Here is a 25,046-nt window from a genome sequence, read left to right on the forward strand (position 1 = left end):
ATTCCATTCTTATCCATGTAAGAATAAGAACAACCCCGAGATCAAAATCTGCTGGTGGTCAGGTGCTCTGCTATACCAGTTGTCTTGGTCTCTCTGGAATCTGGTTGTCTGTGTGAGACTTTTAAAGCTGCAAATTGGGGTTGAGCACATCTGGAGAATATGAATCTGGGGTGGAGGTACCTATCTGGCAGATTCATGCACTTCATCAAAGCACTGGTTAACAAGTCAGTCAGGTGGTACTCTGGAGGCAAGTAACCAAATTTCTCATTCATCTTCTTCAGGGGGCTCAGTAGCCCGACCCAGTATTAACCCCACCTCAGGTTGGTACTCCTTTCCCCCAGGCTCCATTGCCCCAACAGGACAATCGGGTGGTTGATTAGGAACCTCCCTAGGTCAGCTCCATGCAGAAGAATATGGCCATAATGGTTTCTTCCCTATACAGTTAGTGTGAACTCATTATCGCTCATTCGCTTGGTAATTGCCCGCAAATCGTGCAGTATAATATGACCAGCCATGCGCATGCACGCTGGTCGTATTGGACATCTATCATCGGGCAAACATGCTGGTCAATCTGACGATAACGTCAGGTTCAGCATGTTACCAGATGATTGATGAGCCTGCACTGAACGACTGCTCGTAATCGTGCTGTCGTTTCTGTCGTGTAGTGGATGGGCAGCATAAGGGACAGAGGTTTAATTTCTTTGGGAACACTAGAGAAGCCTCATGCAGGGATTATACTAACTAGTGGAACCCATGGGAGTCAACAAAGAGGGAGCAGTCTGGACCATGTGGTGGGGGCCTGTATGCTCTGTTTTGGGACCAGTGGTCATATTTTTCATAAGATTGATGGGTAGGAGATATTGTTGTAAGATATTAGATTCTAGACCTCTTGGAACCTACACCACCCATACACATTTCTGTAACATCTCTTCCAAAGGACAAAGTCAGATGCCTAACCCTTAAGGGGTCCATTCAGACCTTGCTTTAGTCAGGAACAGGGATATCTGGGATTTTACTTCAATTCTTACCTGGTTCACAAACTGGATTTATATTTTCAGCCTTTTCTGAATCTCAAGACTCTGAACTTAAACTTGCTGGTCCCCAAATTCAGTATGGCATCCCTTCGATGCATTATCAATATATATAATGGACTGGGAAGAATTTCTCACCTCCATAGACATAATGGGCATTTCAGCTCAAAGCTCTGCCCATCAGACTGGCCACACATCCGAGGATGTTCGCCAATATAATGGCAGTGATGCCAGGGTTTTTTTGTTTGAATAGAGGTGACTGTTACCCGTATCTGCTGTTAAAAGTGAGATCAGTCTCTTATCTGGACCCATCTGCCTCTGAGTAAGCAGACATTGAAGGCGCACGTCTAGGTGATAAATTTTCCCAAGGTTAGTCATGTCTCTTTCCAGTGCATGATTTTTCTGGGCCTTCAATACTAAATCTTACAGGGTTTTTCTAATGGAGGAGAATATTTTAGTCATCCGGAGACAGGTGTCAGCTCTCTTCGCTACAGACAGGTGCCAGTTCTCCAGTGCAATTAAGGATGTTATCCTGTTTCGAGGCAGTTCTGTTCGCTTGTTTCCACTCATGGATCCTTAAGAAGGGTGGTCTGAGTTTAAGTCTCATTTGGTGGGCAAGTCTCTCAAACTGTTACCAACGATCCGTCTGTTTTTTAGTGACTGAACAGACACCATCTTTTTTTTTACATATTTCCATGTGGATTTGGATCATTGTAATTATAGATGCCAGTCTGCAGGAATGGGGAGCGGGGAGACTATACATTTACCTGCAGAGACTTTGGTCCTTGGACGAGGCACATCATATCACAATGGTCCTTGTTGCAGCGTGCCGTATCCCGGCATCTACCTAGCTCCCGGCGCCCGCTGCATCAACATTCTGCCGGCTCCTTTGTTCTGCAGCCGCCCGGGACACGCTGTGTGCAGTTCCGGCGGCTGGTTGCTTCTCTTCCGGCGAGTGGCTGCGGCTCCCATAGGGCCGCACATGCCGCTCAGAAATACTCTTAGAGGGCCAGGCGCACTGGGGAATGACATCACATGGGCCCCAAAACTCTAGCCTTCTCCTATATAAGGAGGTTCCTGAGGACACTGGCGCCAGAGTAGAGGCTACCCAACCTTATTACAGCATTCTTCTATCCGTGATTGTTCCTGCTTGTTCCTGACCTTGACTTGTCCGTGACCTGATTCAGTCTTCTCCCTGGTACTGCGATTGGTATTCTGGTTCTGACGTTTGCTTTGTTCCTGACCTTAATATTGTCTGATTCCTAGTATCGTATTGTCCATCTGGTCCTGACCCCGCTTGTCAACTATGTTTATATGTCTCCTTGTACACCCTTGAATCCAGAGTACACTAGCACCTGTATTAGGGAATATGAGGGCTTCCTTGCGGGGTCCCTGGTGAACACTGCCAGCGCATTAGACGCGTTAGAGTCAGTAAAATGTCTCGCCAATCCCAAAATACAGGCTAGCATCCGCTATCTATCCTTGAGTTGTGACAGTCCTGAAACGAAGAGAGGTGCTCGGTACTCTGCTCAACGATTTCTTTGGGATCCTTTAGCAGAGTGGGAACCTGAAGCTTCTTGGGAGCGCCGTAACAGGGCTGGTAAGAACAGCACTGCCGGGAGCCTCAGGAGATATTCCTGTGATATTGTCAGTTTTCATCCTAGGGGTAGGGAACTAAGAAGCCAACTATCTGAGCTTGCATACCATTCATCCCTGGGAGTGGTCTCTCCACCAATAGGTGTTCAGGCAACTGTTGGAGTGGTGGGGTCTAAGAGAGATACACCTGATGGCCTCCTGGCTGAGCACCAAGGTTTAACTTTATGGGGAGGGTCAGGGATCCAGTCCTGATGAATGCCATAACACTTCCAGTTAGTGATTCTTTCCCCACCAATAACCATATGCTTATGTGGCTTCTTTGGAGAAAAGAATGTCAAAGGGGAGGGATCATGGTAATTCTGTTGACACCAGATTAGCCAAGATGATTGTGGTACACCATTATAGTGTTCACTCTAGGATTGTTTTGGTCAGTGTGCTGATCAATGAGGAGTTTAGAAGTGCAAACTTTTGGACAATTATCGCACTGAATTAAAATAATAAATGTGATACTTTATAAGTGTGGGAGGAAACCAGAGCACCCGGAAAAACCAATGCAAGCACATATAATGCCCCCAATTCATATTATGCCGCATAGCAGTGCTCACAAGTTATATTATGCCACACAGTAGTGCCCACATTTTATTATGCCACACTAGTGTCAATATTTAATATTCTGCAACCCAATAGTGCCCCTACTCCTATTGTGCCAAGCAGTAGAGGCCCTAAATAATAATAAGCATGACAGTAATGCTCCAAATTTCTAATATGCCACACAATACTGCTCTCAATTCATTATCATGCCACATAATACAGATCTCCTCGAAAATTAACAATACTTGGTATGTGTATGGAGATTTATAGCAGACATAATTAAATTTGGGTATATTTGTCATGATTTAGCTGCCCTCCAATTTTTAAAAAGCTGCCAAGTTCACTAAACTGTAAATACCCAAAACAGTCTACAGTATTGAAAAGGGGATTTATGTACATTCCTGTTAAATCCTTTTCTCTTTTGTCCATGTGGAACACTGGGAACTATGGGTATAGAGCGGAGCATGGGAGACTGGGCACCAACTAGTTAATCTTTTTTTTACCCAGCGGCACAGGCTCCCTCTCCCATATACCCCACCCCCTCAGCCAGAACCAGTTTAGTTAACAAGCCCAAGGAGAGGGAGGAGAAGGAAGACTGGCACACATACATCAAGCACACATGGGAGACACTGGAACCATGGAACGTCCAAAGCAGTCCATCTAAGGGAAGGGATGCTCCTGTGTTGTGCCCAATACTCTACGCCCGAACCCAGCATCAGATGAAGCCAAGATATCAAAGAAATAGAATTTGATGAAAGTGTGGACGGAAGACCACATGGCTGCCTTGCATAGCTGCTTAGCAGATGTGCCACACCTAGCCACCCACAAAGTCCCCACCATCCTGGTGGAATGAGTACACAATGGGGCCGGTTGGTCCACCATAAGGTAGGCATGACGGATATTGAAGCAAAGCTGTCGGGCCAAAGTGTGTGGAGACTGGCCAGCCCTGTTTGTTGAAGTCATAAAGAACAAATAGGGAATCCGATTTTTGGACAACCTGCATTGTATTTAAAGACGGACAGCCCTAACCACATCCAGGGAGCCCAACGCCGGAGAACAGTTACTGTAGGAATGGAAAAGGAGGGTACCACAATTTCCTGATTAATGTGGACATGGGACAGGACCTTCAGAAGGTAGCCAAGAAGTATCCTGAGAACCGCCTGATCCGGGTGAAAAATATGGAAGTCTCCCTTCCTTATCTTTCACCTGGATAAGACAATGGCATAATGCACTGAAATTAGACACTCTTCGGGGAGAGGCAGTGGCGAGTAGGTAGACCGTTTTCAAGGTAAGCCAATGGAGGTCCCCTGTTTACAAAGGCTCAAAGGGGGAAGCCTTAAGGGCTGTCAACACCAAAGTCAGATCCCACGGGTCCACCGACCGAAGGTCCAAATCCAAGCCTGCCTGCATAAAGGACAGGATTCCGAGACAAATGGAAAACCCGAGGGTTAAGATGGCAGAACGCACACCAGTCATAGTCGGTCCGCCAGACTCTGTGATAGGATCCTAACTGAGGATGGTTTCCTAGCACTCTGCAGAGTACAGAAGACCGAGGTGGAGAAACCTTTTTCCCTCAGGATGGATGTTTCAAGAGCCACAAGAGAGAGTAGGAGAGACGGCCAAGATCCAGCCAGAGAAGGAGACGCCACGGACAGGCTGAGATGGTCGGCATACCAAGATCCATGTAGCCAATCGGGAACGACGAGAATTGCCATGCCGCCCTTAAACTTCAGTTTGCGGAAAACCTGCAGGATCAAAGAGATTATAGGAAAGACGTAAAGGAATGATAGCATTCACTCGGCTGCTAGGGCATCCACCAGAAAAACTACCAGATCCCTGGTGCAGGAGCAGTACAGAGGAAGCTTGTTGTTGTGATGAGAGGCCATCATGTCTATGTTTCGACACCCCCAGCGACTCAGCAACATCTGGAACACTTCTGTGTGAAGAGACCATTCGCCCGCATGAACATCCTGGTGGTTTAGGAAGTCTGCTTCCCAATTTTGGACTCCTGGGATGTGAACCCAGACAGAGCTGGAAGGAAGCGCTCAGTCCAGTGAAGAACACGGCTCACCTTCCTCATGGCCCCTTGGCTGCGGGATCTGCCTGGATGGTTTATATACAGTATGTGACAGCCGTCGCATTGTTGGACTGAACTTTGGCAGGTTTGTGCTGGAGAAAGAACTTGGCCTGACATAGGGTTTTGTAACAGCCCGAAGCTCCAAGATGTTGATCTGGAGTAAAACCTGAGTTGACCATCAACCTTGAAAGGTGTGATAGCACGTTACCGGGAATCCGTTGAGACCGAAGATGAAGGTGGGAGTGTGTCCATCGAAGAAGAACTGGCTTGGAGCATGATCCCGGAAACATAGGGTCCCAGGAGGGGGCCCGCCATGTCAAGCAGATGGCTTGTTGGCAGGTTTATGAGCTGGATGAAAGGTTGACCAGGACTGGCGGCCTCTGAACCTGGAAACCTTAGAGGAGGGGCCCTGTGACCTCAAGTAGGACTGTCCCCTGGCTTTGCCTTGCAGCCGAAAGGGCCTGAACAAGATATTCCTGTATGTGAGAAAGGTAAGGCTTCCAGAACCCTTTTGGAATCCGAGTCCGGCCTCCTATGCCGCCAGAGCGCTCGTCTAGCAGCTACTGCAGGAGCCAAGACCTTGGAGGAAAGGAGTCAGTGGCCTCACAAATGAGGTCCACCTTGGACAGTAGTTCAGATCAGTGGGTACCATTGCGAATGCCTTGATCAAGAGAATCAGCCCAACGTCCTAGAGCTTTGGCCACGCAAGCAGAGGCTAGAGCCTTATGAAGAGCTGCATCAGCGTTGGAAAAGATGGATTTTAGAAAAACTTTCAACTTCCTATTCCTAGTATCCTTAAGAGAAGCATTCAGGATAGTCAGGGTAGAGGACTTGACCAAATGGGCTATGTGGGTATCCACCAGAGGGTCCCTTTTGACCCTATCTGCAGTTGAGAGAGGGTAAAAATTCAAAATGCACTTTGATACATGGAAATGCTTGTTAGGGTGTGTTCAGGCCTCTGCCAGGAGATCCTAAAATTGAGGAGAGGAAGTAAATAACGCCGCCTCGTTTTTCTTCCATCTAAAAAGAGGCACCTCCACCGTAGGCGTGGCGTCAGAATCCTTAAGTAATATATTTGAACCCGTACCAGGAAGTAACCTACACACTTTGTAATAATAACAACAAAAGTGGGTGTAGAGGGGAAAAGACAATGAATGTTGAAAGGATCACCTAAGAGAATAAATGGTACTGTACAGTATATAACCTTTAAGCAGTAAAACACTGAAGTAATGGAAACCTTATACACAAATAAGTGTATACCCCAAATTTAACTAACCACCAACAGAGGTTAAGAACAAATAGAGGTTAAGTAAAATTTTAACTACCCACTAACAGAGGTCAAGTACTAACAGAGGTTAAGTAGACACATTCAAGAAGTAATGAGACATGGTTTAAGAATAGTCACAGGTGTAATAGAGAAACACAGTACTATGTAAATACAAGCAAACAGACAAAACATTCCATGCTGAATAATGCAATAAAGGGCAATAACTGCTCAATAATCAAACCCCAACAGGGGAGAAAGGAGCCTGATACTATAGCCTGACACCCGGTTGTGAGGTATATGGGAGTCAGAAGCCCATGTCTCTCTCAATGTGAAAATGGCCATGTGGCTTCTGCAGAGGGGAAGAGAGAGGAGGAGGATCAGCTCTGTGGCGGGTATCATGTGTACATGCCAAGGGATGGGGAGGAGCCAACGGGACAAGCTGGTCTCCCCCTGTTTGGCCAAGGTAATGTCTAAATACCCTTCACGGAGAGGACCCTGATGTCATCAGCCAATGTCCAGCGTCATTCCCTACCTTCTAAGTGGGCATAGAGGGGGAATATAACCTTATGGCGAGCTTAGCAAGCCCGAGAGGGGACAACTTTCTCCTTTAAGTGGCCTTAATGGGCATGGAACTGTACTTCCGCCCTCACTCACGTCACTTCCAGGTCCCTAGCATGAAGGGGAAATAAGCTCTACTGTCTGGCCAGCCCCAGAAAATGTGCTCTGCTCAGAAAGAACACTTCCCTTTAAAGCCTGCTTCCCTGGTGGTCAAGTGGAGATGCGGAGATGGCCGGAACCCCACTGCCAGCACCGCCGGTTGCCTCCTTGCAAGCAGATGGCCGATTCCCCGGCGTTCTGCCCGTGGCTGGGCTCCGGTCTGTGTGAGCAGGAGCTGGCTGGGGTCACTGACCCTGTTGTCAGTGCTCCAGCCATCAGGACAGGGGAAGCAGTGGAGCAGCGGGGGTGTCAATGACAGCAGCCCCTAAAAATGTGCCACTCCTTAGGCACCAAACTAAAACTGGCTCTCTGAGGGGGAGGGGATAAGGGAGAGGAAGCCTGTGCTGCTGGGTAAAAAAAAATTAACTAGTTGGTGCCCAGGCTACACCTGCTCCACTCTATACCCATGGTTCCCACTGTCCCCGTGGCTGATAGAGAAATACAAATATCACAATAAATTATAAAAAAGAAATGTAATCCATATACAGTACAATACAGTGAAAAGAAGCATATACAAACAAACTCCCTGTGTACCTCAGACCAGGCAGTGGCGATGTTCTGTGTGAGCAGCTGCGACACAAAGGTCACCAATCTCCCAACAGATCTGCGGAGATGGAGTACAGCCAGACGTGTTGTAGTACTGTCCATTTATTAGAGAACCTGGCATTGTAGAGTCCCGTACGTTGGTGTTCCAGGAATCCATTTACAGTATGTGGCTAGATCAGCTCTGTAGCGGAAGAGTCTTATACTATAAAATGCACAAAAGAGAGGTTGTCTGGTGACTAAATGGATGGTTGGATCACAGCTACTTTTCATTAAGCATATGTTTCAGATCAGGAGGTATATTTACTAAAGTGCAGGTTTTTAGAAATGGAGATGTTGCCCATAGCAACCAATCAGATTCTAGCTATTATCTTCTAGAACAGGGGTGGGGAACCTTTCTTCTGCCGAGGGCCTGGTGCAGGCCACTCCCCCTCCATGTGATGTCACATAAGGGCGGGGCAACAATTGCTGGTGATTACTGCAATGCCCGGAGCATCCTGAGGATGCTCCGGGGAGTTGCAAGGGCAGCAGTGTGACTGGCTGAAGCATCCTAAGGATGCTCTAGGTGGCACTGCTCCATAGATTCTGGCTGCAGGGTGCCATTCTAGGCACCCTGCCAGCCAGATGAGGCTAGCAGAAAAAAGCTCAGAGGGCCACACCAAATGATTTTGGAGGCCTTAAATGGCCTCTGGGCCTGAGGTTCCCCATCCCTGTTCTAGAAGGTATTAGATAAATGATAAGTAGAATCTGATTGGTTGCTAAGGGCAACATTTCCACTTCTATAAATGCGCACTTTGGTAATACCCCCAGGTCCCTATTCCTGACTTTTGTGGCTCATGCCTCTTATTTGGGAGGCACTGTGCTTCATTGGGACAGTTTTCCAGGGTGGCCACCTGGCCCTCTGTTCTAGGGACATGCAGTCAGGGGAGGCAGAACCTCCCCTATCATGCTCCTGAGATTTGATATAAAAATGATTAGAATAATACAAAAGATATGTATAACTTATAGACATCTTCTTTATTGTAATCACATAGTTAACACTCAGCAGCTTTGTGGAGCTCCCTGGGACTGCAGGGAGATGAGAGAGATGAGGCAGCAACAGCTCAGCCTCGCTTCTGTATAGTCAGACACTGCTTGCAGAGCTGGGGGTGAGGCCCTCACCATGGGCAGTAAGCTGCACAGAAAAAGAGCTAATAGTGGCATGCATCTGAGTATGGGTGGCAAGTCTTGAGCACTGATGAACACCTTGGATGTGTCATGTAACCAGGAAGTGCACTGAAGTGTTTAGAAGCCGTAGCTGTCAGCAGCAGCAAGAGAAAACACAGTGATGCAGGTAGGAGAATCAAGCTTAGTGTTGTGAGGGGAGAGTTACAGTGAGTATGTGTTGAGACAGGCTCCCAGCACTCAGACCCATCTCCATGTGTGCCGCCCCAGCCATTGACCTCACTGCATGTCACTACTCTGTTCATACTTTTATGAAGTTTTACAATTTATGTGTTTGTAGCCAGGGATGCCAGTTTTGGGTGTGAAGTTTTGCACGCATTTCTGTCTGAGTGTACCCACCCCTAGGGGCAGCTTTGGAAAGTCCCAAAGTCTATCCTGGCCCCACAGATACTGTAGGAAGAAGGAGAAAATATGATTTTTGGTTCTCACCGTTAAAGCTATTTCCATTATTTTGTTTCACTGTATTGTTTTTACTCTGCTGGTTTCAGTGTTTGCATTGAGGATATAATCTACACTCAATATTAGTTTGAAAGTTTTTCCTGTTCCTGGAAACTGCCCTCTACACCCCCAAGGTCTAGCAGTCACTTGGATGAATTCAGTGAATTGGATTTAGTTGTGGTTACCAAAAATCCTCTTTAAATTAGTTATCCGCATTTGACAAATCTTTAATTAGACATGCAACAACATAAATTATCTGTAACAGGGAGCCAGCATGCACTATGGTTCTCAGCCAAGGGGGACTACATCCATAGATCTATTACACAGCTGTATGAAAGTTTTCCTATAGGACTGATTAAAAAGATAATAACAGTGGAACTTGCTTAATAAACTTTTTTTGCAGCAAAAATGTGCAGAATATAGCATTATCTTGTTGTTGGCCTCAGGTAACAGAAAATGTTCCCCAGTGTTGATATTTGCCACTGTTATATTGTAATGTTAAATATAATATTCTGAAAAATAAAATCCATCAGATTCTCCAATAGTATTGTGGACTGCTTGCATGATTTTTTAATTAACATATAACGGTGTATTTAACATTTTGTGTTTTCACAGAGGACGTAGATGATAAACGCAGGAGAGAACGAGAAGCCCCAACAGGCGCACAGTTGCCTAAGTCAGGGTAAAATAAAGCTCTTATGAAAACATATAGGAGGTCATTCCCGTAATGCAAAACAGGTGGCACGGTGCAGAATGAGCTTTGGTCTTGCCATGTGCTTCAGTCTGCACAGGTGTGCCATGACGTCTGCCAAAAACAAGAGCAAGATGGCAGGGTCATGGAGGAGCAGAAATTAGCGCAGGCCAAGAGGAAGAGTTGGTGGAGTGAGGGGTTACTTTTGCAGAGCTGCTGTGCAAAGCAAAATGTTATTTTGCAAAGCTATCTTTAAATGGATGTATAAGGCATATTTTAGGGACGATCCTTGCTGTGCAAAGGGGTGCAAGGAGGAGATGCGTCATCTGGTGTGGTGACACCCGGAGTCTCACTTAACTCTAGTGCGTGCCTAAGGCACAGCCTTGTGTCCACAAGGCCATGCCCCCTGATGCGCGCATCATCCATCTCTGCTGCAGCTCTGCTTGGTGACACTATCCGAGGGGGTGACATCAAAATAGCAGAGCAGCTCTACTATTTTGGTGCCACCCCCTCAGATGGTGTCACCCGGCATTGCCCGCACCCCCCTAGCGTCACCACTGATGCCATTTTCATTTCACAAAAGGATTTGAAGTTTGCACCAGCTCAGTGCTGGTGGTCTTCAGGTCGGCTCCTGTACTATTAAGGTAGGGGTGGATAATAGGCGGCCCCCCGCTGTTGTAGAACTACACATCCCAGCATGCCCTGCACAGTTTTGCTTTGTGGCCAGGCTAAAACTGGTGCAAGGCAGGCTTGGATTTGTAGTTCAACAGCTGGAGGCTGCTTATTGCCCAACCCTGTATTAAGGGGACCCATTTTGCATGTTTACGTTGCACTTTGGCAGAGAATCATTCTTCTAGGTGCATTCTGGGCAATGTAATAAAAACTTCATAAACACAAATGTAACACATGAGACTAAAAACAGTTCCTATTTCCTCTCACTCTCGTGATTAGTACATGAGGCTAAACTAAGCAGCAGTTTAGGTGCAAAATAGAAAACTGTAAGACATGGTGCTGCAATGATAGGAGGCTTGATTACATGTGATGTGCGCATTTCAAGATTTTTCATCCTCCCTGAACAGTGCAGATAGTAGGCATGCTGGGATGACCCCCAGAAGCTATGCTCTGCCACAACATATGTCATAACATCACACTTAGCAAGCTGTATCATGGTGGAATATTTATGGATGTTCAGCCTGCACCCATGCTTAATGCACCCGTGTAAAATTATTAGGTCTCCTTCCCACCAACTAGACCAGAAATTAAATTAGTAAACAGGGGCCCTAAACTGTTCGACATTATTAGACACCCCCCACACACATTGTATTAATGGGGCCAATAATATGTAAATGGCCTCACCAAACCCCCACTACATACCTGCTTAGCTGATTCACATAAAGTCACTCCAACTTTTCCCCTGGCTGGTCAATATGCCTTATCGTGGTCTCTGTGCTGCTCCAGTACGTGCTCTATGCACTTTCTACTCTGAGAGGAAAGGAGCATCAGGGAGTGTTCCCTTACCCTCTGATCTGGTTCAATGTGGTATCGGCGGTCATGCTGCAGCGTGATTAACTTTCCTGCTGCTTACTACTGACACTGCAGTACACTCAATGCCAAGGGAAAGGGCAGGAGTGTTGCGCTCACTGCCAATGGAGGTCACTTCCACCTAGGACGGGTACACATCAGAACGACATGTATCCAAGCCGACCCATGTTGGAAAGATATATCCGGGGGGCCATACACACCATACGATCCAGTGTACAACCGCACAATATAACCTTTGATCCCCCATTCAACTGCATGCCATTGTACACGCGACTGAGGGTACACATTGAGCGATATTTATAATATTGTTCCAATCCACGTCAGAACGATATATTGTCTAACCATAACACCTAAGGGGTGCGGAGATCTGACTTCGGTGACACCCATATCTAACATGCAAAACCAGGCTGATTTTGCCTGTTAAATAACTACTACTTTAAAACTTTGGGCAGTCTTGCACGGGACTCGCCGCAGTCAGTAACCCTATTACATTTACCCCCTGATGTGTACCCGGCCCTAGTGGAGAAGAGTGATTCAGCCTATGGCGCAGCACATTTAGTAAGGTGGCTGATCTCTGCGGAGGGACCAGTCATCAGGAAGCACACTTATGCCGAGGCCAGGACCGGCCCTGATAAGGCCAGATGAGGTACCCAATTCCCCATCCTTCCCATTTAAAAATAATAATAATTACAAACGGAAAAAATGACTCAGGCAGTCTAATGAGAATCATGGCCAATCAGCACCTTCTTATATGGAAGGAGATAATGTAAAAGATTTTGTCTTCAGTTAATGGCCATTAAATATTTTAGTTGAAATCAATATTTGTAAAACCACAAATCATTAAAAAAAAGATCTTGTATCTTGAGCCATTGTGGGACCCTTAATTTACTTTTGCAAATTCCCCCAAGCTACCTCCTCAGCAGAAGCAGTTCAGTCTCTGTTTCATCTCAGCTGTCTCTCTTTCTGTGCAGTCTCCCTTCAGAGCTTGATGCTGAAGCACTTCTGGATGAAGTAACAGGAGAACCAATTGCTTTCTTTCCTGGTAAGATTCCTCTGTTGATTAATTTGTCCTATTAAAGGACCTGAGCATTCAGATAGGCAAGATGTGACTCACTGGAGTCATGTGTGGGTGCTCCTATCCAGGGCCGGTTCTAGACATTGTGGAGCTCAGGGCGAAAGGTCGCAGTTGTGCCCCCCCCCCCCCCAAAAAAAAAAAATAACCTTTCTGTGGGGCGTGCCCAGCACTTATGAAGGTACTGGGCTTCCCACAAGCTCTCCCCTCGTGGCGAATAATTGCCATGTGCAGTAATGCGCCTGTATAGCACATTATGCCACATGCAATAATTCCCTTTATAATACAGTATCCCCAATTCAACATTACGCCACACATTAGTCCCTTATTCATGTTATGACACACAGTGGTGCCCCTTTTACACAATGCCCAAATTAATGCCCCTTATACACAAGGCCCACAGTACTGAGTAGTACAATGCTCACCGTAGTAGTGCCCACATTAGTAGTGCCCCAGTAATAATGCCCCCTATAGTAGTGCCCACAGTAGGAATGCCCCCTATAGTAGTGCCCAAAGTTGGAATGACCCCTTATAGACATGTCCCCAGTAGTAATACTCCCTTATAGACATGCCCCCAGTAGTAATGTCCCCTTATAGACTTACCCCCAGTAGTAATGCCCCCTTACAGACATGCCCCTAGTAGAAATGCCTCCTTATAGACATGCTCCCAGTAGTAATGCCCCCCTATAGACATGCCCCCAGTAGTAATGCCCCTTATAGACATGCCCCCAGTAGTAATGCCCCCTTATAGACATGCCCCCAGTAGTAATGCCCCCCTATAGACATGCCCCCAGTAGTAATGCCCCTTATAGACATGCCCCCAGTAGTAATGCCCCTTATAGACATGCCCCCAGTAGTAATGCCCCCTTATAGACATGCCCCAATAGTAATGCCCCTTATAGACATGGTCCCAGTAGTAATGCCCCCCTGTAGACATGTCCCCAGTAGTAATGCCCCCTTATAGACATGCCCCCAGTAGTAATGCCCCCTTATAGACTTGCCCCCAGTAGTTATGGCCCCATGCCTCCCTTCTGAAAAATAAAAATTACAAACACAATACTTACCTTAGGCCCCGCTCTTGTGTCCGCTGCCGTCCGGTCTGACCGCAGCTCTACCATGGATCTATGGGAGAGACGTCATGACGTCCCTCCCATAGTGCTCTATGCAGGAGGCGGAGCTCTGGAGTGAGCTTCGGTTGCCTTTGCAGGGAGGGACCCGGGTGCCCGCTGATAACAAATATCAACGGGCGCCCGGCAACGCGGGGGGACCGGCGCTGTTTTTTTTTTAATTATGGGATTTATTTATTTTTTACCTTCTGGGGACTCAGTGGCGTCCTCTAGGGGCCGGCACCCCGGGCGACTGCCCTGTTAGCCCACCCCTAGAACCGCCACTGCTCCTATCAGAGAAAAGCGCTGTGAGAGGGATGTCAGTGAAAACAGAACAGATTACAATATTTTAATCAGTAATTCTGAAGTTGAAATTGAATCTGTCTGATTTGACAGAATTATGTTCAATAAAGCACCATAAAGCCAATCCCAGCAAAATCTGTTAAATTATTATTGGGCTGCATGGGGCTAACACGGAAGTTATTTTTTCACTTAAGCACTTCTGAAATCCACCTTCCAGGAAAGTCAGTATATGGTATATTAGGATACTCAACACTGGAGATGAGTTTGTGGTGAAACCAGTTCAGATTTGGCACAACTTAGCAGGGCAGAGTCTAATGAAGGTCAGGTGTTCACCAGGGACCCCTGAATGTGTTTGGTAGAGATTGAGCAGGACACAGGTAAATGGTAAATGTACTGAAGATAGTAGATCTAGTACAACAGACAATGGGTGAGGCCTAGCAGAAGTCCATGATCTTTCTTCAGGTCCACACTCCTTCCAATGAACAGGGTACTGAACTTGACCCAGAACTTTGTTAGTTCACAATTCATTACACCACATATTCTGTGCGACCATCGACAAGTACTGGAGTTGGAGAAGACCGATCCCTGGATTGAAACTTTGTAAAGGAAAATACAGGTTTAAAGATGAAATAATGAAATTGTTTTGGAATCCGTAAAAAAAAGCTGGCAGATCTAATTGAAAACTTATGGGAATTAGTCTAATGACAGTTTTGAAATGAACAATGTACATAGGTCAGAATTTCACAGAAGGCTGTTTTAAGTTTAATGTTCAGGATAGAAACCAGACTCTGTCTCCCATCTTGAAGCTACCAAGTTTCCTGTGCATGTCAATTTATTTTTTACTGACTTTGCTGCCTGCAATAAGTATAAGTCTTCTTCAAGGGTATTTTAAGCCGGCATCAGTTTTCTTTAATTCAAAGGATTCTGCCTGTAAAGGAGCAAGCCTATGGATGGTATACATACACAACTGGAGAGAATCTATATGAGATGTTTAGAGCATTATTGTATACGAACTCCACCCATGGAAACAAATCAACTCAATTCCTATGGGCATGTGATGTATAGCATTTTATATACTACTCCAAAGTTTGGTTTTCCATCTGCCCGTTAGTCTGCGAGTGATATCCCGAAAACCTCAAAGAAATTACCCATAGAACAAAATGCTTTTCAGAAGCAGGCAATAAATTGAGAACATCTGTAGGTCACTATATTTGTTGGTATCCCATGTAGCTTTAGTATACTGTATGCTGGATAACAGTTTAGCTAATACTTGGGAAGAAAGAAGACCAGACAAAGGGATTAAGGGGTTTATGTACTAAGCCTTGGAGAGAGATAAAGTGGATGGAAATAAAGTGCAAACCAATCAGCTCCTAACTGTCATTTTTCAAACACAGCCTGTAACATGACAGCTGATTGGTTGGCACTTTATCTCCATCCACTTTCTCTCTCTCCAAGGCTTAGTACATAGACCCCTAAGAGTGCCATTCTGCTCAAAATGTCCTTAACCACCCTGGTGGTGTTACACCCATTAGACAGAGGTAGTTCCACAATAAAATCCATGAACATGTGGGACCACAACTTATTGGGAATAGGTAATGGCCGAGCTGTCCAAATGCTGGACTTTTGGCACTTACGGTATGAGAGACTCCCAGATGTCTCGAAGTTTTACAGTTATGACAGTTATCAAAATAACTGCACTGGAACAAAAAGAAACTCTGAAGAAGTCTCTATTGGGGCTTGACTTTTAGCAAAACATTTTTTTTAAAAACAATGGGCCTGATTCATTACGGATTGCTATTGCGATCACAGCTGTGATTACGCACACAGTCCCACTGCGAAAACATGCTAATGAGTGCTATTGCAATGCCGTCGCAGCCTAACATAAGGATGCCCACTTTACCCTACACACATCTGTAATACTTTGCAAGTCTGCAAAACCATTGGTAATATCGAGTACCATCAGAGCCTCACGCACACTTGCACAAGGTCTGACCTTACTCAGAAATTGCTAATCTCATTGCACACAGTGAAAGCCCAAGCTGCGCATGGCATCGCAATGACTAATTTATGCACGCCCCTGTAACGTCGTTCAAACGCACTGGCACGCCTGCCTTTCGCCGACAATCCCATCACCACCTCCAAACACTCACTTCCTGTCCATCACTCTGCGATGGGTCTACGTAGTCACTGCGATCGCTGTCGTGATCATAGTGGAGCCTTCGCACACTGCAATGCATGCACATGCGCATTACACAACAGTCGCCCCATTGTGTGCGTAATCGCAGTTGTGAACGGTAATGAATCAGGCCAAATGTTTATTATTTTGTTTTCACTGAGCATATCCACAATTAAATTACTAATTACAATACCTGTACAGTAAAACATAACAAAAATGGTATTCGGAAAAGGTAATAAATAATAAATAAAAAAATCATAAGAACCCATATGGCAAGAACAAACTACCTAGAGGCCAAATCGAAGGCCCATCATTTACCATTCAAAATGAATAAACAGAAGAGGAACTTAGGGCACGATTCTATTCTATGCGATGTGAATAGCGCAGGGAGTGAGCTCCCGGAGCTATTAAATACACCACGCTGCCAAGTCCGACTAGGCTTTCTTCTCGCATCCCCCGGGGATGAGAGCAGAAATCCGACAAAAGTCCCGGCGTGAGGCTGTTTTCTGCCCTTAGCGCCGGGAAAACAACATCGCACCGGGAATTTAGGTCGGGGAATGCCCGTTATCGCGCCTTAAACATGGTGTTTAGTCGCAAGAACAGGCATTCTCCGACTAAACACTGTGCACAATTGAATAGCTCCGGGAGCTATCTCTCGGCGCTATTCACATCGCATAGAATAGAATCGTGCCCTATAAGTACATAAGTTGCTAAATACTGTGTGGAGGGGAGGGAGGATGAAGTAAAACAGAAATGCTAATGCAAAATACAGAGGGAAAGGGAGATAGGAGGAAAAAAAGGAGGTTAGCAGAAACTGAAGAGTTGAAGATTGAAACTGTTCATATGGGGATCTAAGTTTGTGAAAGGTTTCCACAGTGTCATTTTCTAAACTCAAAATGTATTTCATAAGTGCCACAAAATGAACCTGGGTGTGGAGGGCTGCTAAGGAAGGTGCTACTGGAGATTTCCAGTTTTTGGCTATCAGGGATTTTGCAGTGTTACACATATGGATTATTAGTTTATCTTGAAATTTACTAGCAGTCTGAACTGGGGCACATTGAAGCTCTATGGAGACATCTCGTGTTATGGACAGACCCAGTGACAGGCAATATTAGGTCTTACACTTGATCCCAGTAAGAGTTAATAACGGGACAGGATCACCATGTATGGTGAAATGTACCCTCCTCACCACAAAGTTTCCAGCAGGAACTTGACATAGATGGAAATAGCGTGTGAAGTTTAGACGGCACTAAGTACTATCTAGTATAAACATTGTAACTTGTTTCCCTGATGGCCACACCAATGAAAGCCTTTGCAATTTTGGACATAATTGTAGGCCATTCCTTGTCATCAATGGAGGCAGAGAGATTGGCCTCTCACACTAGCTTGTGAGGTTTCCGGTCAGGAGAAGTCGGGGTCAACACGGATTGATGTAATACAGATATGTTACCTTTATATCCTATAGAGTACAGTATATGCATAGCTGTTCAAACGGGGATAGCCTTCGTAAAGCACAAGAAGGAAGCAGAGCGTTAACAAAGCTAACAATCAGTAGGTACTGGTGGCGCTACATCATGGAGGGAATAAAGGATGGTTCCATACAGGGCAAAATAGGGGAAGAATGAGGAGCCAGGTCATGAGACGCTTGAAGTCTGTCCCACGCCGCTAGAGTGAAGAGGACAGTCTGGATTGCAGAGGCTGGTCCGAGTGATTTAGTTAGCCAAAGAATCCCGGTCAACCCCACCATCCTGGAGCATAGAGTTTTCAAGGTTCACCAACCTTTTGCTACCTGCTTCTGAGTGCCAAGAAATTATATGATTAAGTTGTGCTGCTTGATAATATGATTGGAGTATTGGAAGAATATTGGAAGAATGTGGCCCCCACCTTGAACAAGTACAATAGTCGAGGAAGGAGGTTCATTTTTATTGCATTCTACCAAACCACAAGATATACATTTCATTAAGTAATTTGCTAATGACTGGAACATTGGGGAGTAGTTAGTCTGGTATAATTGTGAGTAGGACTTAGGGACAGCATAGTCTTCTCAGGGCTAAAATATGGAAGTAGAAGAATGAGGTTCCACATGTTGCTGAGTAAAACTCTTTAAAAATGCATAGCCTTTGAATGTTTAAAACAGGCCTGAAAGGGATTGTGAAATTGAATCTAAAGAAAAACGGTTCAACTAGATTGTCTGAGACTTAATTTTTTTGCAGAGTCAATGTACAGGAGGTTTTTATGATCAGTGAAGGCTGTGATATTGTCTACCACCTCTAACCAGTGTCTCTACTCTTCAAATGCCCACTTAATAATTAAGAGCTCTCCATTTCCCACATCATAATTTATTTCAGTGGCAGAAAAATTCCTCAAGGAAAAGGCATGCGGATCTATTATCGGAAATCTTAACTTGAGACAAGATTGCACCCCATCAGACATCAGAGGATATTGTCCAAATGCAGAATCACAAACTTCCCTAGAAATTCTCTGAGGACATAAATTACTAAGTCTTGGAAGACTGTCGGAGCATTACTAAGCCCAAATGGCATTACCAAATACTCATAATGGCCATTATCAGTGATGATTGCCATCATCCGTTCATCTGCCTCTCAAATACAAATTAAATGATAAGTTCCTCGCAAGTCAATATTGGAGGCCACTAATGCCCCTATCAATTTATCAAAGAGTTCCAGAACTAACTAGCAAAGTAGGTGACCACCATCAGTAATAATTGAGGGAAGGAAATGCACATGAAGGGAGAGGGCCAGTCTCTTTTTACAGTCTAAAGGAGAGGGGCAGACATACAGTTATGACTCAGAGGGGAGAGACAGTGAGTAAGGAGCATAGAGCAGTGGGTTAGGATGAGAGCTGGAAGGCTTTGATAAAGAAGTGGGTCTTAAAAGTCCATTTGACGTTTTGTAGAAAGGTGGAGAGCCTGATAGGGAGCGAATTCCAGAGTTGGAGAGCAGCAAAGGCAAAATCTTGGAGGCAGGGAGGGAGGAAGTAATCAGTTGGGAGGAGAGGCAGCATTCAATTGTGGAGCGAACTGGGTGGGCGATAGTGTGATGGGAGATATAAAGTAAATCAGAGATGTAATTGGGAGATAATTGGGTGAGGGCTTTGTAAGTGAGTGTAAGAGGTTTGAATTGGTTCTGAACTGGAATGGGAGCAAGTGTAGGGCTTGTAGTAGAAGGGAGGAAGATGTAGTGCGTTTGGAGAGGAATATGAACTGGGCAGCAGCATTGAGGACTTTGTACTCACTGTTATGCATTGTATATATTAATTATAATATTAAAAACATTTCTCCTGATTCTCATGAATATATTAATCAATTTGAGTTCAGGAGGAGACATGGAATAGAGACTTCCTTTAGATAACTTAGCCACTAGAATGAGATTAAAAGCAGACTTCTTGCTGAAGACATCAGAGAAATCCAGCTAAGGTTCAGGTATACCTTTAACAGATTCAAAAACTACTCTGATTGGCAACCTGACACAATCAGTTTGGCAGGATAAGTAAAAAAGGGGATGTGTTTTGATGATCATGGGTTCCCCAGTATAAATGGATAGTTGAGATAATGAATAACATCAAATGAAATGCTCTCAGAGTGGATAATACCGATGGATAAAGTGGAGGGGGCTGCCAGGAATTGAATAGGCTTTACTACAAGGGTTCTCTAGTGTAATTTTAAATACATTATATAAGTGTTCTTATCAGCGCCAGAGACTACTTCGCAGGTTCGAATACACCTTTGTGGCGCCAAAACAATTTGTATTTTGCTATTTACTACAAGGACATTGTTATACAACCTTAAGATGGAGACCGGAGTCTCTGTAGAGACCACTTGCGGACCAAGATGGGAAACCGGCTCTTGACAAATAAAGTTGCATGCAGATCCATTATCAAAATACTCGTACAATATAAATGTCTATTTATACAGTGCTGGACTAGTGGGAAGAGTGAGACAAGGCCAGTCCCCAGCAATTATGGCACACGTAACACCCGGGAAACAGCCAACGCACATTGTGAATCCATGGAAACCAGATGCGCTGCCAACAAAATCTGTAAGCCAGCAGCTGCAATGTTGGTCCTGGTTGACCAATTAACACCCAACCTGGACGTCAGCAATCTGTTGCCAGTCAATGATTGTAAATGTTTCTGACAATTTTGCAGCATGTATGGGCGAAAACAACACAAAGCTTTAAAATAGATTAGATTACTATTGGACATTTTAGTAATTGCAGTTGTAAAATGACTGCTGTTGACCTGTTTGTACATTCATCTTCCAACCACATTAATAGGTTCCAGTGCTTCCGGAGTGATCCAGCCATTAAAACACCTGGTCCTAATGTTTGCTGAGCAATAGCTATATATAATGGCACAAACTAAATATATCCTATGTTCTAAATTTAAGTAACAAATAAATATGTACAGTACTACAGAAACTGTATGATGGCCATGTAATAGTTTGTGTGTAAATAAGGTAGATGTTTAAAGTAGATAATTGAGGTAGTTAGATGTTTAAAGTAGAGATGAGTGGGCCAGTCTCTTTTTTTTTTGTCTCGGTTCTTTTCACCAAATTAGCGTAAGTTCGGATTAGTTTGAATTTATCATATTGGCTAACCAAAGAAACGTGCGAGCAGGATCGCCAATATGATGTCGTTTTTGAGATCTGAACATAACAGAGTAAAACTGAACAGCTCATCTCTAGTTTAAAGTATTTACATAATACATAATCTGTTCCTGTTCTGATGTGCCTTTTATACAAACTTCTGTCTATTTTGAAGGCTCTTCAGAGATACAATCTATTCAGCATGCATCTCCCCCAATTCCTTCTCCACAGGTACTGTATTTGTTATTTGTTTTTATTATTATTTAGACTATATTATATACTTTTGATAATTTTAGATTTCGAACATTTACATGTGTGTTCTAGTTTTCATATTTCATTTGTTGCAGGCCCTGGTATTGTATATTGCATTAAACTTTTGGAAACTTCTTGTGGCAGTTGAAAAGCAGTGATTTTGTTTTTAGATATGCAGAAATGTGTATTAAACAGGGGATCAGTCACCGCATGTGCCACTTTAAATGCTTAAAGGGTCTAATCAGAGCTACTGTCCCCCGGCAACGTGAAAGTATATAGAAAGGGTATATTGCAAACATGCAGGCCGATGGCATAAACACCAATTTGTGACGACATGAAGATGGGGTCTTCTGTAGGTAGGTGCAAAGGTCTGCATGTTCAAAGTTGACGTTTACCACATCCTAAAGGTGCCCACACACTAGACATTCAGGTCACGATCCGATGTCGTGTCCGATTTCTCCCCCTGCAATCCTGGGCACGATTTGGTGTTAAAAACTATCCAAATTGACCCACGATCTATTGTGCATCCTATACTATTCCAGTGCATCGTGATAAGATTTTCAGATCTTGCCTGCAGCAGGCAAGATCTGAAGATGCAATGTACGACCAGCGGGTACGCTCATCGGCATCGTAATCGTGAGTAGAGACTCACGATTAGGACATATTTTACACGATGTGTCGGAATCGGGCTGATCGTGTAAAATATTGCCTAGTGTGTGGGCACCTTAAGTGCACAAGATAAGGCAGTAAACAGTTTGGCACATATACTCGTATTATAACAAATGAATGTATATTAAATTTAAAAAATGCAGCCAACATGTTACTTTACTTTCCAAATGAACAATACATTTTGAATGAAATAGGACAATTTTGTTTGACTAGAGAACAATATAATAAAGGAAATAGGCAGTTTTGTATTGGGATTTAGGGCCTGATTCAGATATGTACAGTATGGTACAGCTGTAGGGAACCGACTGTGCAATATCGTACAACTAATATGCTAATGCAGGAGATGTCTGATGGAAAAAGACGCCTCAAGCTGGCATCACAGATCCGACATAGCGACCATCGGCACTCCCAGGAAACTGGTATGACGCCCATGTTTCTGGGAACCCAGACCAATGCCATCACACAGGACTCTTTCTGGACTTGCTCAGAACAGGTCCTGCACAGGTGCTCCACCATGGAAATGTACATAAACCAACAGACTTACATACATCTCTGAATAAGGCCCTTAGTTGCTTACTGATACAAATCTAGATGCACTGGAGCAAAACAAGGAACTCAGGGCCTGATTCAGAGCCGGGCGCTATTTGCGCTCGCTCGTTCAGAAAAAAAGGCCGGCTATTTAAATTGAGCGCTCGCTCTTTGCGGTCTGTTGACGCCTCTATGTCTGAGCAAGCGAACGAAACATGCGCTCGCTATTTTGTAAAGACGCCCCCTGGCCGCTAGCATCCTACGTCATCTCCGCTATTTATTTGATTAATCGAGTACATCGAAAGGCGTCTGAACTGCTCGCAGTGCTTGTGGTTGGATTTTCCTACCACAATCATGCGAACAGTTCAGGCTAAGAAACAACCAAGTGACGTTAATTATGCACACCCTTAAAACGCCCGTTTTGACCTTTTGGCACGCCTGCGTTCGGATCACCACTCCACGTTTTCAAGCACCTTCCCCTGTTACCACCCACAAACGCCTCATACTGTCACTCAAATTAGCAGGCACTCGCTATTTTGCGAGCGCTCGATTTCGAGCCGCAATGACTGGTTGGCGCATGCGCATTACATCCCATACGCATGCGCAGATGTGCGAACATCGCTCGGAGTGAACGAGCGGCCGCTTACGAGCGGCTCTAAATCAGGCCCTCATTCCGAATGCTTTGTCTGGTTGTAGATTATACCAGACTTGCCTACTCTCCCAATTTGGCCGGGAGCCTCCCGATTATCGGGTGCCGCTCCCGGCCCCCGGGAAGGCAGGCAAACCTCCCGCAAGCTGCCATCCCTCCCTACCCCCCTGTACAGTTAATAGCAAAACCCCCGCAGCGGGGGGGGCCCGGTGACGCGATTCACGCTGAATCGCATCATCGTGGCCCCGCCCCCACTTTACAATGCCGTTTACTTCGGCATTGTGAAGAGGGGGCGGAGCAGCGATGACGCGATCTCACGGCCACGCCCCCAGCCCGCCCTGGCCACGTCCCCGCAACAGCATTGTCGTGCGGCCACGCCCCCCGCTGTAAGCTGACATTAAGCCCTTTCCCGGAAGGAGGGAGCTGAATGTCGGCAAGTATGGATTATACAGTATACCATAGCGCAAGCTTTTCAGTATACCACAAACAATATGTATAGTTTTTATCTTCTCCTTTTCATAATGATAAACAGAGCATTTATTAACCTACAGTATTATATGTCTGGGTCTATTTGGCTGGGAAGAGTAAGTTCTAGCTATTAGGGAAGTTTATATAATTTACTATCAATTAACATCATGTAGTGGTTTATAGGTCTATTTTGACAAAACATTTTTCTGATTTAAAAAAACAAAACAAAAACCTAGTGGTTTAGAGCCTTAGGGGTCTATTTGCTAAGCAGTATTAGGATACAGAGTGAAAAGTAATTAGGTACCACCCAATCAGCTCCTGTCATTTTTCAAACACAGCCTGTGAGATGGCAGTTCGGAGCTGATTGGCTGGTACTTTATCACTTTTCACTAACACTGCTTAGTAAATAGACCCCTTAGGCAGGAGATTGTCACTTAGGCCCTGATCTGAGTTGTGCACAATGTGAAGGCATCTCTGACCGCCTGCTGCAAGTGGAATGCAAATAACATGTAAATGGAATGTTAATGTGACTATACGCACCTCCTCTTCCATACATGAGAGCGGCCATCATCAACAGCACTTACACCTACCTCATGCTAGGTGCAGAAGATCTGTCTGAATTTGGCATCCTGAACGCTATGCAGAACTCAGAATAGTGAGTAACGCTGGCTACAGGCCCATGACACACTTACAAGGTGGTTCTCTTGCGTGCGTTTCTAATGGCCGCTGGAACTGAGATGACGGAGCCATATTTCTTGCGTACGGGATCGTAAACGCAGTATGTGACATGCCCCCATAACGGCCTAGCCACGCCTGCATTTATAGCTAACACTCCCCGTTACCTCCCCCAAACACTGCCTGACTGTCAATCACACTGCGAATAAATACTTGCTGCGAGCGACTACGATAATGTCGCATGCGCAGTGCCACTTAGATGGAAGCACATGTGGACGATAATCGCTCAACTGCAAAAACATCACTATAGCGTACATCTCTGAATCAGGCCCTAAGTGGGCACAATAATTTTTTTTTATCTTCAGGAAGAGCCATGTTTTGGTGGTTGGAAAGGTACAACTATGTACTTGTAGTGCCATCAGAATGGGAACTGTATATGAACATTTTTACCCTGGTTCCCATCTTCCTGGGTGCTACTTAGCTTAAGGCAGCAGTGTTATTGCTGGTAGTACTTTTGTTTTTTTTGTGGGGATGGGGAGACACTTTTTTTTTTTTCAAATTCTTTATTTTGGATGGTCAATCATAACAAGAAAAACAGAAAAATAAACATCAAAACCTTGTCACCGGCAGCAAAATGATAAACAATACCAATATCAAACAGCTTTACACAATCAACAATAGAATTGAATCAGTTAAAGCAAAAAGAAAAAAAAAACAAAATAGATATCAGTCTATTAATGGTGAATAACAGAAATAAATTGATAACCAAATTATCAATACAAACAAGTACTTATATATGAGACAACAGTCATAGGTCAGAAACCA

The 25,046-nt window shown here is 44.8% G+C and overlaps 1 protein-coding gene across 1 annotated transcript in view; it reads left to right on the forward strand.

Annotated features, from left to right (window-relative positions):
• Nucleotides 1-25,046, forward strand: part of REC8 (REC8 meiotic recombination protein) — a 115,318-nt gene that overhangs the window by 67,352 nt on the left and 22,920 nt on the right. The window contains exons 10-12 of the mRNA XM_088470254.1: nt 10,100-10,166; nt 12,689-12,759; nt 21,156-21,211. Of these exons, the coding sequence (XP_088326380.1) occupies nt 10,100-10,166; nt 12,689-12,759; nt 21,156-21,211 (194 nt within the window). The remainder of the gene's footprint in view (nt 1-10,099; nt 10,167-12,688; nt 12,760-21,155; nt 21,212-25,046) is intronic.

Source organism: Taudactylus pleione, unplaced genomic scaffold (assembly GCF_031769625.1).
Source record: "Taudactylus pleione unplaced genomic scaffold, aTauple2 ptg000095l, whole genome shotgun sequence".
NCBI lineage: Eukaryota > Metazoa > Chordata > Amphibia > Anura > Myobatrachidae > Taudactylus > Taudactylus pleione.